At 40.0% G+C, this 14,457-nt stretch overlaps 1 protein-coding gene across 3 annotated transcripts in view; it reads right to left on the bottom strand.

The window, feature by feature from the left end:
- Positions 1-14,107, bottom strand: part of LOC108702983 (ceramide synthase 6) — a 74,870-nt gene extending 60,763 nt beyond the window's left edge. For all 3 annotated transcript variants that reach the window (XM_041578534.1, XM_018238845.2, XM_041578535.1), the window contains exon 1: positions 13,790-14,107. In XM_041578534.1, coding sequence (XP_041434468.1) covers positions 13,790-13,959 — 170 coding nt within the window. In that variant the 5' untranslated portion in view covers positions 13,960-14,107. The remainder of the gene's footprint in view (positions 1-13,789) is intronic.
- Positions 14,108-14,457: the final 350 nt, after the last annotated feature.

Raw genomic sequence — 14,457 nt, 5'->3', positions numbered from 1 at the left:
CCTACGTAAGGTGTGGAACATGGCCAATGCACTTTTGAAGTCTCCCCCCACTGACCCGCTTACTCCACTATGGAACAACCTCAATTACCCATTGTTGGCAAAATTAGGTCCAATGAGTCTTTGGTCGGACCTTGGGGTAAATACCTTAGGTGATATATGGCATGATGGCACATTAGTCTCTTTTGCTCGATTGAAGGACCACTTTCAGATCCCCCATAACCAATAGCTGACTTTTCATAGGCTCAGTCGTGCTCTCATGGTCACTCACAAGCATCAAGATTTATCGCTGTCCACGCACCCCTTTCTAGTTTACATTAAAAGGGGACATACCAAAGGCTTGGTCACCATGTTATATGCTAAGTTGCTGCAAGAAGTGCATGGAAGTAACTTGGATGGGCTAAAATCTAAATGGGAGGTAGATGTTGGTACAATCCTAGATGAGGAATGGCAAGAAGCGCAAGAATCCCCCCAGTTAGTATCCCCCAACCATAGACTACGGCTAATTCAACTATATATTCTTCACAGAGCTTACTACACCCCTGTCAGACTTCACTACATTAATGCCGGCACCCCAGATGTTTGCACTAGGTGTGCTTTGGACAAGGGAACTCTGATACACATGCTCTGGAGCTGTACCAAGCTTACTACATACTGGAGGGAAGTACTGGATGCCTTAGATGGGGTGCTTCAGGTGACATTAGCTAGAACTCCTAAAACTTGCATCTTGGCCATAATTCAGGACCTAAAACTGAATCAATGTCAATCACTTTTTCTACTAGAGGCACTGTTACTAGCCAAGAGACTAATCACCCAGAACTGGAGAGCTGTGACTCCTCCTACCTTCTCTGCCTGGAAAGCAATAATGCAGGATACCTGTACCACTGAGTACCTAATGTACTTAAAAAGGGGAGCCCCTACCAAATTCCATAAAATTTGGGGATCCTGGACTGACATTTACCCCCTACACCCAAGACAACCACTAGCAGTTTAAATCGAATAGGGTTCAGGGAAGGTACCTGGTATTTATATTCCACTTGTTTAATTAGATGTGAATCCCTCATTGGAGGGAGTCTCGATTTTGTTGTGCACTGCAATACTCATGACGAAATGTATATTGCATGCTATGCTTCGTTCACCCTGCTTGATCTAGACATGTAACATGTGACACTATGTTTTTCCGTTATTTGTCTTTACATTGTATACTGCTTACTTTTTCTTTCAATAAACTACCCGAAGTTAAAAAAAAAGTTTTTTTAAAAAAAAAAAGTGAATCTCAACCACAAAACCAGTTAAAAATGTAATTCAAAGCTGCTTTCTAGTATACATTAAAGGAACAATAACAACAAAAAATGTAAGTGTTTTAAAGTAATGAAAATATCATGTACAGTTGTCCTGTACTGGTAACACTGATTTGTTTGCTTCAGAAACACTATTATAGTTTATATAAACAAGCTGCTGTGTAGCAATGGTGGAAATTGAAGAAAGGATATATGGCACAGGTTAAATAGTGGATAACAGATAACACCTTTATGTTCTACAGAACATCTTATCTCCTGTGTAACCTGAGCCTTTTCTCCTTTAAATGGCTGCCCCCATCGCTACACAGCAGCTCATTTATATAAACAATAGTAGTGTTTCTGAAGCAAACACGTCAGTTTTACCAGTGCAGGGCAACAATGCATTATATTTCTATTAATTTAAAACACTTTTCTTTTTTGCTGTTACTGTTCCTTTAATAGGAATATTTGATTTTTTTTTTACCATACATCTGCTTGGTAGGGATGCCATTAAAGCTGTTGGTAAGGAAGATTATCTCTTGTATTAAGTATTGTTATTAGGGGAATAAAACATGTTTCTGACCTGATCAGTACAAACAGAAGCATTGTAATATGACCTATAGAGTTCTGTTAATATCCAAATAGAGGTGCATTGTGATGGTGTTGATAACAAGCCACAAGCAGGACACATGATGCCAGTTAGTCTGTGGGACTTGCTGTTTAATAAAGAAGGTGATTTAAAGGGGAAAGATAAAAAAGCCCTGCTTTTAAAGCAGTGTTGAAAAACAGACAACCTTCAAATGCTGTTACACACAGACTCCCAGCATGCCCTGGCAGCTTTTGACTACCTATTCAGCATCTCTAAATCAGCACTTATAAAAAAAATGCTCCCAATGAGGAGCTATGGTAATGTTACATCATCTTCAGGAAATAGAATGAATGTACGTTTTACCATTTTAACCACAGGGATAACAAATATTGCTCAGGGCTATGATTTCTCTTCTTCATCTTCCTTTTAGATTCCGCAGTTATCACTCTACGAATCAGCCCTGACAAAGGGTAATCAGTGACCTTCATAAGCAGTTGTCAAGGTCTCCACACAATAACACTATGTAGCTCTACTGTGTTCATGTTGCAAGAGGGTGTGCTTTTCAAGGGGAGATGTTCTAAACTAGATTTCCTTTTACCTTCACATTACCCTTGCCATTGCTCTAATAACAGACATGCCTATCATGATTCTTACAGGGAGGCTTTCCGGACGACTTCTACCATTTTCGAAAATCTTGTATTTTGTCTTGTGTTTTTTTTTGCATTTGTCATCTTTTAAACATTCAAATAAACTCCTGCCATTTATGGAGAAAACCCTAAGAATATGGTTACAAATGCTGTTTTCTATATATTAAAGTTACGGTGTCATTCAAAATAACTGACAGTCCTATATAAGTAATGAGCAATCAGTATTTATGAGTATGTGGGTAATGTCAACCTGTATATTTAAACAATACACAGCATGAAATGGCAATGCTGGCTTCTGAGCACTCTAGATAACACATTTTTGAATTATAGATTCTATACCTATATTAAAACTTTATTTCAGCTCTAATGACTTATTGGGCATATATCACCCAGAAATGAAAAACCAGCATATTCAGCAGCTATTTACTATCTTCATTTTAGAGCCACATGATGCTCCTGAGATGTGTCTCGTTACTATGGAAAATTTGTTGGTCTTCATATTGTGAAACCTAAAGTTCTTCTCAATGAGATAAGACCCTCACTTTCCAAAGCACAATCACTACCAACTACCAATATACTGTATATATATCTTTTTACACAGACATATATGATTCCATGAATTGATAGGAAACCATGACAGTCTGTCTCCTACACGTAGGAACAATTTCCTAACCACTCTTGGACTCAGAGTAATTCAACCCTTCCTCACCTTATATAATTGAGCATAATATATATTATATATATATATAATTGAGCATAAATGGATTCTGTTACTTGAAGCCCCTCTGTTTTATATGGTGAATGGTGCACAGACTTTCCGAAGAGCAAAGGAACATCAAGACTCAGTTCAGATAGTGATTCTATACCCGCCAAACAATGTGAGTCTTAAAAATATATCACATAAGCTGATATGTAAAACCCTGCTTAGTCTAAATTAACCATTATCATACAAATATACTTTTTAGCAGTATGTGCCTTGGTTAATCCTAAATAGAAATTGCCATTTTAATTACTAAGGGTTGCCACCTAGGACCACACTATTGTCGTGATGCGAACGAGAAAAACTCGGCTACACATATTTATAATTAGGTCACATGAGCCAATTCATGGATAAAGTTCTGTCCCACGCTTCTTCCTGTTACAGTTAGAGCTGTAATATTTCTCAAGGTAAAACACGTAAAAGGGCAATATTAACTGATATCCAGTTTGGTGTGTGTCTAGCCACTGCAGCAAAGTCTCTGAGACCAGTCAGCTTATTAATCCCAAAAATGTTTTATTGATAGGACAGCAGAATATGGAAAACTCAACACTGCAAATTGTAAATACAGGATGTAGTCCCAGCAGTAGTCACAGGAGGGCAGCACCAGCAAGCAGTCCTACATGCAGAGGGATAACTCAGTCCATGCACAGTTATAACCCAACTCCACAGAATAGACCAGGCAAGGTGGGCCCAGTAATGTGTGGCAGTGTCCCAGACTGATCACTGCCACTGACCTTAATAACTAGGGATGTAGCGAACGTCGGAAAAAAAGTTCGCGAACATATTCGCGAACTTGCGCAAAAATGCGAGCGGTTCGCGAACGGTTCGCGAACCCCATAGACTTCAATGGGAAGGCGAACTTTAACATCTAGAAAAGACATTTCTGGCCAGAAAAATGATTTTAAAGTTGTTTAAAGGGTGCAACGACCTGGACAGTGGCATGCCAGAGGGGGATCAAGGGCAAAAATGTATCTGAAAAATCTGCCTGTGTGTGCTTGGAAGAGATAGTGTAGGGGGAGAGCTGTTAGTGATTTCAGGGACAGATGATAGTAAGTTTGCTGGCTAGTAATCTGCTTGATACTGCTCTGTATTGGAGGGACAGAAGTCTGCAGGGATTTGAGGGACATTTTAGCTTAGGTAGCTTTGCTGGCTAGTAATCTACTGTTCTCTTTAAACAACTGCCATACGTTGACCTTGTAGGCATTGTTTGCCCAGTTTTTTTGGACGCAGCCACTGAAGCACAGTTGCCAGAAAAAATATGCCATATAAATGCTGAAAATAGTCATTTTTCGCCATACGTTGACCTTGTAGACATTGTTTGCCCAGTTTTTTTGGACGCAGCCACTGAAGCACAGTTGCCAGAAAAAATATGCCATATAAATGCTGAAAATAGTCATTTTTGCCATATACGTTGAGTCAACGTATGGCAAAAAATGACTATTTTCAGCATTTATATGGCATATTTTTTCTGGCCTCTGTGCTTCAGTGGCTGCGGCCAAAAAAACTGGGCAAACAATGCCTACAAGGTCAACGTCGTTGGCGTGCAGTAACCCTCCGAGATCCACCCCTCATTCATTTTAATAAAGGTCAGGTAATCGACACTTTTGTGACCTAGGTTGAAGAAAACACTGTGCAAATAATGCCTACAAGGTCAACATATACACTACTACAGCGGTGGATACGGATTACGTAAAATATATGAATGCTGCTTGAAAAAAGTCACTCCGGTGTTTTTTCTGGAGACGGTAATATTATGGATATTTAGACAGAATGTGAACAAGGTCACACAGCTAGATGGCGGGTTGAAGAAAACAGTGTGCAAATAATGCCTACAGGGCAAATAATGCCTAAAAGGTCAACTTATACACTACTACAGCGGTAGTAAAATAAAAAAAAGTAAAATAAAAAAAAATGAATATTAAAAAAAAAAAATTAAAGTTGGTGCTGCTGAACTACTAGGAGCAGCAGATTAGCACACCAGTCTCACTCCCCAACACTGCTAGACTAATAGCACTGGGCTCTTATAGTAGTAGTAGTAGTAGTAGTAGTAAAACAACAAAAAAATAAATAAAAGCAGTCCTTACAAGGACTACTGTTATTGCAGCAGTCAGCAGATGAGATCAGAAGCAGGACAGCTGCCCACTGCAGCTACATACAGAGCACTGCAGTAGAAGGTAGATTACTAGCCAGCAAAGCTACCTAATCTTAAATGTCCCTCAAACCCCTGCAGACTTCTGTCCCTCCAATAACAGAGCAGTATCAAAACGATTACTAGCCAGCAAACTTTCAACTGTCCCTGAAATCACTAACAGGCAGCAGCTCTCTCCCTACACTATCTCTTCAGCACACACAGGCAGAGTGAAAAAACGCTGCAGGGCTTCGGTTTTTATAGGGAAGGGGAGTGGTCCAGGGGAGAGCTTCCTGATTGGCTGCCATGTACCTGCTGGTCTGGGGTGAGAGGGCAAAAAAAAGCGCCAACAATGGCGAACCCAAAATGGCGAACGTCGCGCGACGTTCGCGAACTTCCGGCGAGCGCGAACACCCGATGTTCGCGCGAACAAGTTCGCCGGCGAACAGTTCGCGACATCTCTATTAATAACTGCCACTTGCCCTGTCAGACTTCCATAAGCTTCAAAGCTGACTGTGCCTCTCTTTTACTTGCAGCAACACTCCATCCACGTACTTTTCCTGTTTGAAGGCACTTTCAAGATGTGTTTCCCTCCCTGAAGTGCCACATTCTCACTAGGATTGGGCAGTCTGGGAAATGACTGAACAGTCCTCGATAAGCAATATCATTTTAAGTTCCCACCTTTGTGGGATAAAATGTCAAGGGGCAAATCCACAGTGAGATTCTTTAAGAGGCCACTTAATATGAGATAAACTGTTACTGATTTTGGGGTACATTTTTTCTTTAACAAATGTCCAACTGGGATCCTTCCACATAAATACGTATAACAAACAGTGCATTCGTTCACTCCCTAAATACACCAACATTAATCTGCACTTTCAAGATTCTAAAAGCTCTTTGAATTTTAATGATGCTAATTATAGATTGTACGTGACTATTATGCCTATGAATCAATGACCAAACCTGATGCAGTCTCTAACAATAGACCTACGCTTCCTATGTCCCATCTGCCCTCTGCAGTCAACTCCTGTTCTAATATATTGACACGTTCATATAATTCATATGAATGTTACATAATGCGGTAATGCCGAATATTTATTAGACTATTGCATTTACTAAAGAATCCTTTTCTAATCCGTTTTTGTTTGAAATGAAAACTTCAGAGAGATAAATAAGTAGCAGAAGCTGGAGCAGTATAAGCAAATATAAAGGACGTCAACCCAAAAAATATATTGTTTTGCCTAATAAAAGAAAACTTTGCAATATCCATTCATTACAAATTGTCTATAGTTTTTAAGCTATTTGTATTGCTATTGAAAGCAGTGTTTGTATCTGTTCCTTTCTATTCTCTGCCCTGGTGGTTCTGGCTTTTGAAACAATGTAACACAAGCCAAGGGACTGACAGACCTGTTTTGCAGGAGGAGACTGGCTTTTGCAACATTGTTTAAAAAGAAACAACCAGAAGATAAGCAAATACTGCTTTCAATAGCAACTACAATTACAAATAACTTTTAAAGCACTTACAATTCTTAATAGATTCATATTGGACATTTGCTAATAATTGTGGGGGTTTCTTTATTAGGCAAAACATTTTTTTTGGGTTGGCATGTCTATATCTCTGTGTACAGGCTAAGAAAAAACCTAGGTGGGAGGTCTTGCTGCCTGTACAAAACAATTACCAGCCAATCACACCGAGCTTGCTTTATTTAAGGGCAGTGTTTTGAAGGAAATCAGGAGGACTGGGACCAGCCAAGGAGCACATAATGGACAGTATCTCAAGTCTTAAACCTTCACCAGTTTTCATACAAGCTAGTGAAAATAACACAAAAAATAAATAATCTTAAGGTCCCATATTAGACGAATACAAAAGATATAAAAGATGACTAAAGTGTTCCTGAAAGTACTTAAAATGGTGCCAACGCAGAAGGTGAAGTAGTATAAATGGATGAACTGCACAATGGAAATACAAGCTACCTGTGGGAACTATAATCTAAAATGCAGCTTGCTGAGAAGTGTTCATATAATCAAATACTTTGCATGGCCTTGTGGCAAGAACAGCACAATGGAAAAAGATAAGCAGAAAAGGAGAATAGTGCCCTCACCTAGTAAATCATTCTCTGCATAAAAGTATTAAAGGGACATACAGAAAGTGTCTTGTTTTTTCAGCCAATTTTACCTTCACTACAACTAGTGAAGGTAAAATCTTCAGCACGTGTAAGGGCCCCTTGAATGTTTAGAAAGTACCTCCAGGTATCACACATCTCTAGAGAAGCAGACATGAGTGCCTGTGACCTACTCACTGAGCAACCCTGTGTTGAACCACAACTTCCATTATCCTACTGACAGTAAAATAGACTTGGGAATGGACTTACTCAGGGATTGGTAGTGAAATATTCCACTGTCCTTAAAGTGACAGTGACATCTCTGTACAGCAATTATTGTAAAATGCAAGCATAGCTATAGAAAGAATCTTTGTAGCTGCTTCTGTAATTATTTACCTCCTTCCTATTACTTATAGAAAGTACTGCATACTAGATGTAGCACGATCTTGGCCACATCCTTTCTATTCCTTGCCATCTATTAATCTCTCTGTCTCTCTAATCTATCTATCTATCTATCTATCTATCTATCTATCTATCTATCTATCTATCTATCTATCATCTATATCTCTCTTTCTCTGTCATGTCTCTAGACTACAGGTCTCAGCATGCTGTCACTGGGGAACACAAAGCACGAGAAACACAAATGATTATAGCTGCCCCCTGGGGCAATCCTAGCCCCTCCGCCGGCTGAGGCAGCATGGTGTTGCTGCCACCTCCTCCCCCTCCCTGGAGCACTCAACTTTTTGGTCCAGGGGATCCATGAGGGTGGTGGAGGGGGCCAGGAGGCTAGCACAGTGAGCATAATTGCGCTCTCTGCGCCAGAAGAGCCAAATTTGCAGTTTGAAAACCAGGAATTATGCTCTTAAAGTACCAGGTGCGGCATTTTTGACACCCCTGGTACCTTGTGGGGCACTGCCGCCTGAGGCAAGTTGCTCAACTCGATCATTGGTGGAGCACCTCTGGCTGCCTGCATGCACCCTGGGAAGATCCTTTGTACTAATAACGCAGACTAAATGGCTACAGTCATTAATTAATATTTCCTTTTACCCAACAAACCTTCATCTTAAAATGAGTAAGCTAGCAGGCAGTTCAGGAGGCCCAAAGTTCTGATAAGAGGCATGGATCTGAGAAAACAAGGGTTATTAAATACCTAATTTGTTTCTATTTCAATTCATTAGAATTAGAATCACATTTCTTAAAATCCACGGGGATCAATTATAATTTATGTCAAGCACGATGGCAAACAAATATCAAATGAGTTTATTCTTGTGCTTCATATTCAATAATTTTCCCCACAGCTTATTGCAATCTGAAATCCTAAACCACTTGACAATAATATGGTTAATCTTTAATTGGAATACAGGATTCTAATTGGAGAACATTTGTGCGTCTTTAATTAAACATGTCCGCTTAATTTGGGGAATAGGGGGTATATTAAGAGAATTTTAGGAATGGCTATATCCCCTTTAAAATAAGAAATACTAAGTTCTCAACCATGGTTCACCTAAATTTTGCTGGACAGCTCCTACCATACACTGACCTAATGGCATTGGTATAAATCATGCAGCAATATCAGGAGTGCCTCTCAGTGAATCACTTCCGCTGGTCCTCTGTTCCGTACATCCAGCATTTCAATTGATGGAAGAGAACCCACCAATGAGAATCTGGATAACAATATGTACCCCTCAGCTCAATATTAAAATGCCCCAGCATACCTTAATTGTGATGATCTATTAAGCTATGGCCAGATGATGCAATTACGATTGCTGATTATCCCCAGGCTGCCTTGCCGCTCCTTTTATCTTTTGAGCTGCTGGCGGATTTTGGTCCGAAGTGCAAAATGCAAAATCCGCCACATTTGCCTGCACCCGAGTGGAGACAATGCTTCTGGATGCAGGCAGAGCAGGAGCGGAGAAGCCGAGAAGGAGCCGCTGGATGAGATCCGCTATCATCCTAGCCTTAAAGTATTCTGGGATTTGCAGTCCAACAACAACTGAATAAAGTGTGGTTGAGCAGTGCAGTATAGTAAGGTTGAGTGTCCCTTTAAGCACCACAGGCTCAGAAACAGTTACAGAGAACATGTAGGCTTCGGGCTTTAAGGGGGAATGCAATTAAAAATCACGAGCGTTATTTAAAATAACGTTTTTGCTAATGTTTAGTGCTGCTTGTAATATAAAATCATCTGCTGGCAAATATTACACCACTCATTATCGCTAAGCAAAGGTTAACACATGCTCTGGAGTTTCATTAAATATTTGGTGGCAAAAAATGCTTTGTTGTTGAGAGATTTTATTACATACACATATTCACAAAAGCCATTTGTTCGCAAACATTGAGAAGAAGTTGTTACGGTCTGTAGTTGGTCAAATAGGACGCAAACCTCGACTGTTTTTAGTTCTAATTAAATCTATTACATTCCCCCATTAGAGGTTTTGGTGCAAATAGACCTTCCAAAGCAGTGTTGCTTCATGTTGCTGATCTAGGATTATATTTTCAAGGGTTAAAGCATGATGGGAAGTTTGATTACAGTGTAATATTAGCAAGTAATAATTGCAATGCAGCCTCAGTAGTGTATGTTAGGTAACTGAGATGACTGATGTATAGCTGGTTAAGATAGTAACGATATTTTTTTTGGAGAATTTTATTGAATTTGTAATTAAGCATGGAAGCCTACTTTGGTGAGTTATATTGTACGGATGGTTTACTACAACATGGCCTTTACTAAAAAGGGACATAATTGAATTTAAATTCATACAACTAAAAGTCTGTGTCGCTGCACAGCTGAAAGAGACTTATTTTATTGCTGTGCCAGTTTATTGCAGTTTAACAAGGATCTACCAGGTGTTGCTTACAGAGCAAGAAAGACAGAATTGTGTTTGTGTAAGAGTAAGATTTACTATTTGCTGTCAGCAATAATGAAGTATCATACACTATAGTCCAGTTATAGGTAACTTGCTTGGTGCTCAATTATTAAAATACAGATATAAATCTCAAGGGGAAACTGTATCCAGTAGCTCTGATTAATGACGATGTAGCGTCAGTGCAGATGTCATTAGTGGGTAGGGGTGTTGTGGGGAATATATCAGGGACAGAAAAATTGTATACTACAAATTTACAAGCAAGTGCATTTGCAGCAAATCTGTAATACTGGATGTGGTCATGGCTTGTATCATATTGGCTAGGTTGGTGGCAACCAAAGAAAGAGGAGGGTCTAAACATATAATGCCTACAAATGGTCAAGATTTGTAAAGCCCCAGAAAGGGGAGGGCTTGCTGTGGATTGGGCAAACTGGAGGTTAGTTTAATATGGCTACATTAGATCTATTTATAGCACCATCTTTTTAAATGGGGGCCCCTTTTATACTTAAATGGCAGGGTCCATGTTTCAAGGAGATAATAACTTGAATTCCACTTCTAGTGAGCAGAGGAAAACAAAAGAAAATAAAAGTAAAGGTAAAACAGAAAGAAATCTGCAGATAAGAAGAGAGAGTAGAAGAGAATAACGAGGAAACAAAAAGAAATTCAGTACAGAAGTTTAGAAACAGAAGGGAAGAGCATAAGGCAAGTGGGGTAAAATGGAGAGAGACAGTGAGAGATGGGGGGATTAGGTAGAAAAGGGAACATACCTCCCAACATTTTGAAAACAGAAAGAGGGACAAAAAGTCTTTGACCACATTCATTTTACGGCCACACCCCCTAATTAACATGTCCATTTTATAAAATTTGGCAGGTTATAGAAAGTTTGAACACTTTTCTGGGGGTTTCAGTCGGCTTTTTTAAAAACTGTGCCGCATTTCTGCGCTGAAAACCGGATGTGTTTTGCTAATGAAGGTGAATTGCCCTATAAGATGCAAGTCACAGTTTCCCCAAGAGAGATCCTTATCTTAAATAGTTACCATTGTTTTTTTTTGCTTATCTTAAATTGTTACAAATGTATCTACTGTACGTGCAACTGCCACATATTATGGGCTCTCTGACAAAAGCCAATTAAGTTTTAGAAACGTATTTTTCTGGTTGTTCAGTGCAAGAGATCAAAGAGAAAGTCTGGACATTTCAGTAACAATCTGGGTTGAGCTGTCAAAATCGGGACTGTCCCGTGAAAAATGGGACAGTTGGGAGGTATGAGGGAATACAATTTGGTATGGGGTCCCAAGTGGAGAACACTTTAAAAGTGGAATCGAGATATGGAGAGAAAGGGAGAATTAGAGGGGTAGAGTAAAAGAAAATGTGGAGGGAAGAGACGTAGCAAAGAGCAGAAAGGGAAAAGATACAAAGCAACATTAATTATTAATATATATATATATATATATATATATATATATATATATATATATATATATATATATATATATATATATATATATATATATATATATATAAATACTGTATATATTTCCACCACCCACCGAGATTTTACGTTTTCCCAAAATATATGCAATATTGGCATCAGCTACATCAAAAACTACCATATAAAAACCCTGGAACTCGAAATCTTTTCCTTTCCCATGAAATATAAACTGCGAACTAGCCATAATTTGCCTATGCTGGCTCTCACGCCTATGGTTAAGCAACAAATGTACTCATTCCCATTTGTCAAATGCCCTCTGGGATTTGAATTGGTTTATATCCTTGAATCGCTTGTGCTAAATATTGAACAGAGTCTATAGAATGGATGGGTTTGGCACAAGATATACTGCAGTTTCCTTATGTTCAGCACCTCTGTATACATGAGGGGCAAGTGAATGGAGGCACACAGGCGTCCCCTCTTCTGCCCTCAACTAATACCTTAATTGTGCAAGGTGCAGAGGTCATGTATCACCAGGATGGAAATTCTTTGTGAATGACATTTCTGCCCCCCCCCCCCACTTAGAGATCTAGCACTAGCTCCCGCAACATAAGTGAGGCTCCTGGTGTGCCTAAGCATTATAACCTTATACACAACTGATTGTCAGGGAACTGACATTATTAACGGATTATTAAAGTTATAGAACCCCTGTGTTACTTAATATTTTCAGAAATCTTACATTTCCTCTAGAACTGTCTGAAAGAGCTTTTATATGCTGCTGCCATCTGAAAGGTACAGAGCTGCCTGGCGTTAACCCCGTCAACATTTTTCAGTGACAATCACAACAGTTGGAATACACTTTTTTACATGAAGCTACTTCCTATACATATGACTGGGACATCGGTAGCCTGTTGCAGATGCAGCACTGTCCCAAGCAATCTCTGGCTCTGCCATAGGAAAAGTGTGTCCCATTCATCCGATTACAGGTGGGTAAAGGTGTTTAAACTTTTAGGGACCTATGGACAATGCTAGAAGGCCTAGGTTGATGTAACCTTTCCCCTGTCAGAAGGCTGGACAATAAAACTTTAACATCCCTTCCATAAAGAACATGAGGTTAATCTGTAAAATGTTTTTCTCCTTCCTAATCCTTATCAAAGGTAATGCCCGCTGTGCCATTAAGCAAATCTTGCCCTCTTTCTGACTGTATAAGCATAATCTTTAGATAGGAGAGATAACAGAACTATTCTCCACAATGTCATTTATTTACCTGAGGGGATTATGGGGTGCAGCACCCACATCTCCTGAAAGTCATATATAGCATCCAAAAATGCTCCCCCCTGCAGACTGCCTTCCTTGACTTGACTGCAAACTCTTTAGATAGTATTTTTATTGCCTGCACCTCTATACACTTCTTATACACTTCTTATGGATTCTGTCTATTAGATACCTTGTTTAATTATCAACTATGCAGGATGACTACAAGACAAAGTAAACATTTAAAGAAGTGGTAAAGCCTGAATAGAGTTCTAAGCCTAACAATTAGACAGCAATCTAATGTTTCAAGTCAGACAGAATGAAAACAAAATAAGTTAAATAAGATAAACTACCATAAAACATAAAGACCTGCAAATGTTCTTAGATTGCCATGACCAAATCCTACTTATTTAGTCCATTAACAAAGTGGATACACAAAGGGTAAACTGTGAAGGTTAGGTAGCGTTGAGAGCCCTGGGTAGAACAAGGGTGTGTGGGGTTCAATGAGATAACAAATGCTGTAGTTGCAGCTGAAGCTGTTGAACAGAGGGGCTGTCAATAGCAGCATCACTCAACTTGCACTCTCTAAGCAGTCATATGGCTGGTGTATGTGTGTCCAAGAGGTTCTGCAGCAGTCCCAGACACCACAGCTCTGCACATGTTCATCCTATAGGGCAGGCTGAGATGATGAAGATGAGTGAGTGAGTGAGGAAAGTCAAGGTGCACACAGAATTCCCAGCCCATTTACCTTTCAAATAAAAGCCGGATGCAGAAGATGCAGAAGGCCAGAGGGATGGCCAGATACAGGTCCTCAGCTTGGGGGAAAGTGGATTCCTCAGTGCTCTTTAAATCCGCCCAGGTGACATTGTGAGGCAGCCAAAATCTCTCATTCCAAAACCAAACTAGGATCCCTGCCATCTTGTCCTGTATTCCTGTGTGGGTGGGTGTGCCAGGGGCAGGGTCCAAGAGGGATATTCAATGCCAAGATATCCCCCCCGGGGCTTTGGGTAGCGCGTCCCTGTTTCGATCCAGTAGCAGCGCCTCTTTATTCCCTGGCTTGGTCCCTTCTCATCATTAGGAAAGGGGCGGGGTCAGATCGCAAACAAGCGCTCACTGGAGCGACCGCAGCTGCAAAGCCTCTGTGCTCTTGTAAGCGCGCTTGTGATTGGGCAGGACGCGCACCACTCTTGCTGGAAACATCTTCTGTATTGGACAGCGACTCATTTATTTTGCCTTAGAACAATTTAGTGCATGTGCCTGTGTGTGTCTCTGTAGCTGCAGCAGCCTCTCAGCTTCATATAATGAACGACACGGGGTACACGTGCCCACCCCACAGGAGATGGGATGTTTCTCCATGAGCAATAGTGATACTGCTTTCCAAAATGAGCTTCTCGTTTATCATATTAAAGCCACTGG

Source organism: Xenopus laevis, chromosome 9_10S (assembly GCF_017654675.1).
Source record: "Xenopus laevis strain J_2021 chromosome 9_10S, Xenopus_laevis_v10.1, whole genome shotgun sequence".
In the NCBI taxonomy this organism is placed as follows: domain Eukaryota; kingdom Metazoa; phylum Chordata; class Amphibia; order Anura; family Pipidae; genus Xenopus; species Xenopus laevis.
Note: the sequence above shows the minus strand (reverse complement) of the source record. Positions and strands in the feature narration are given on the sequence as shown.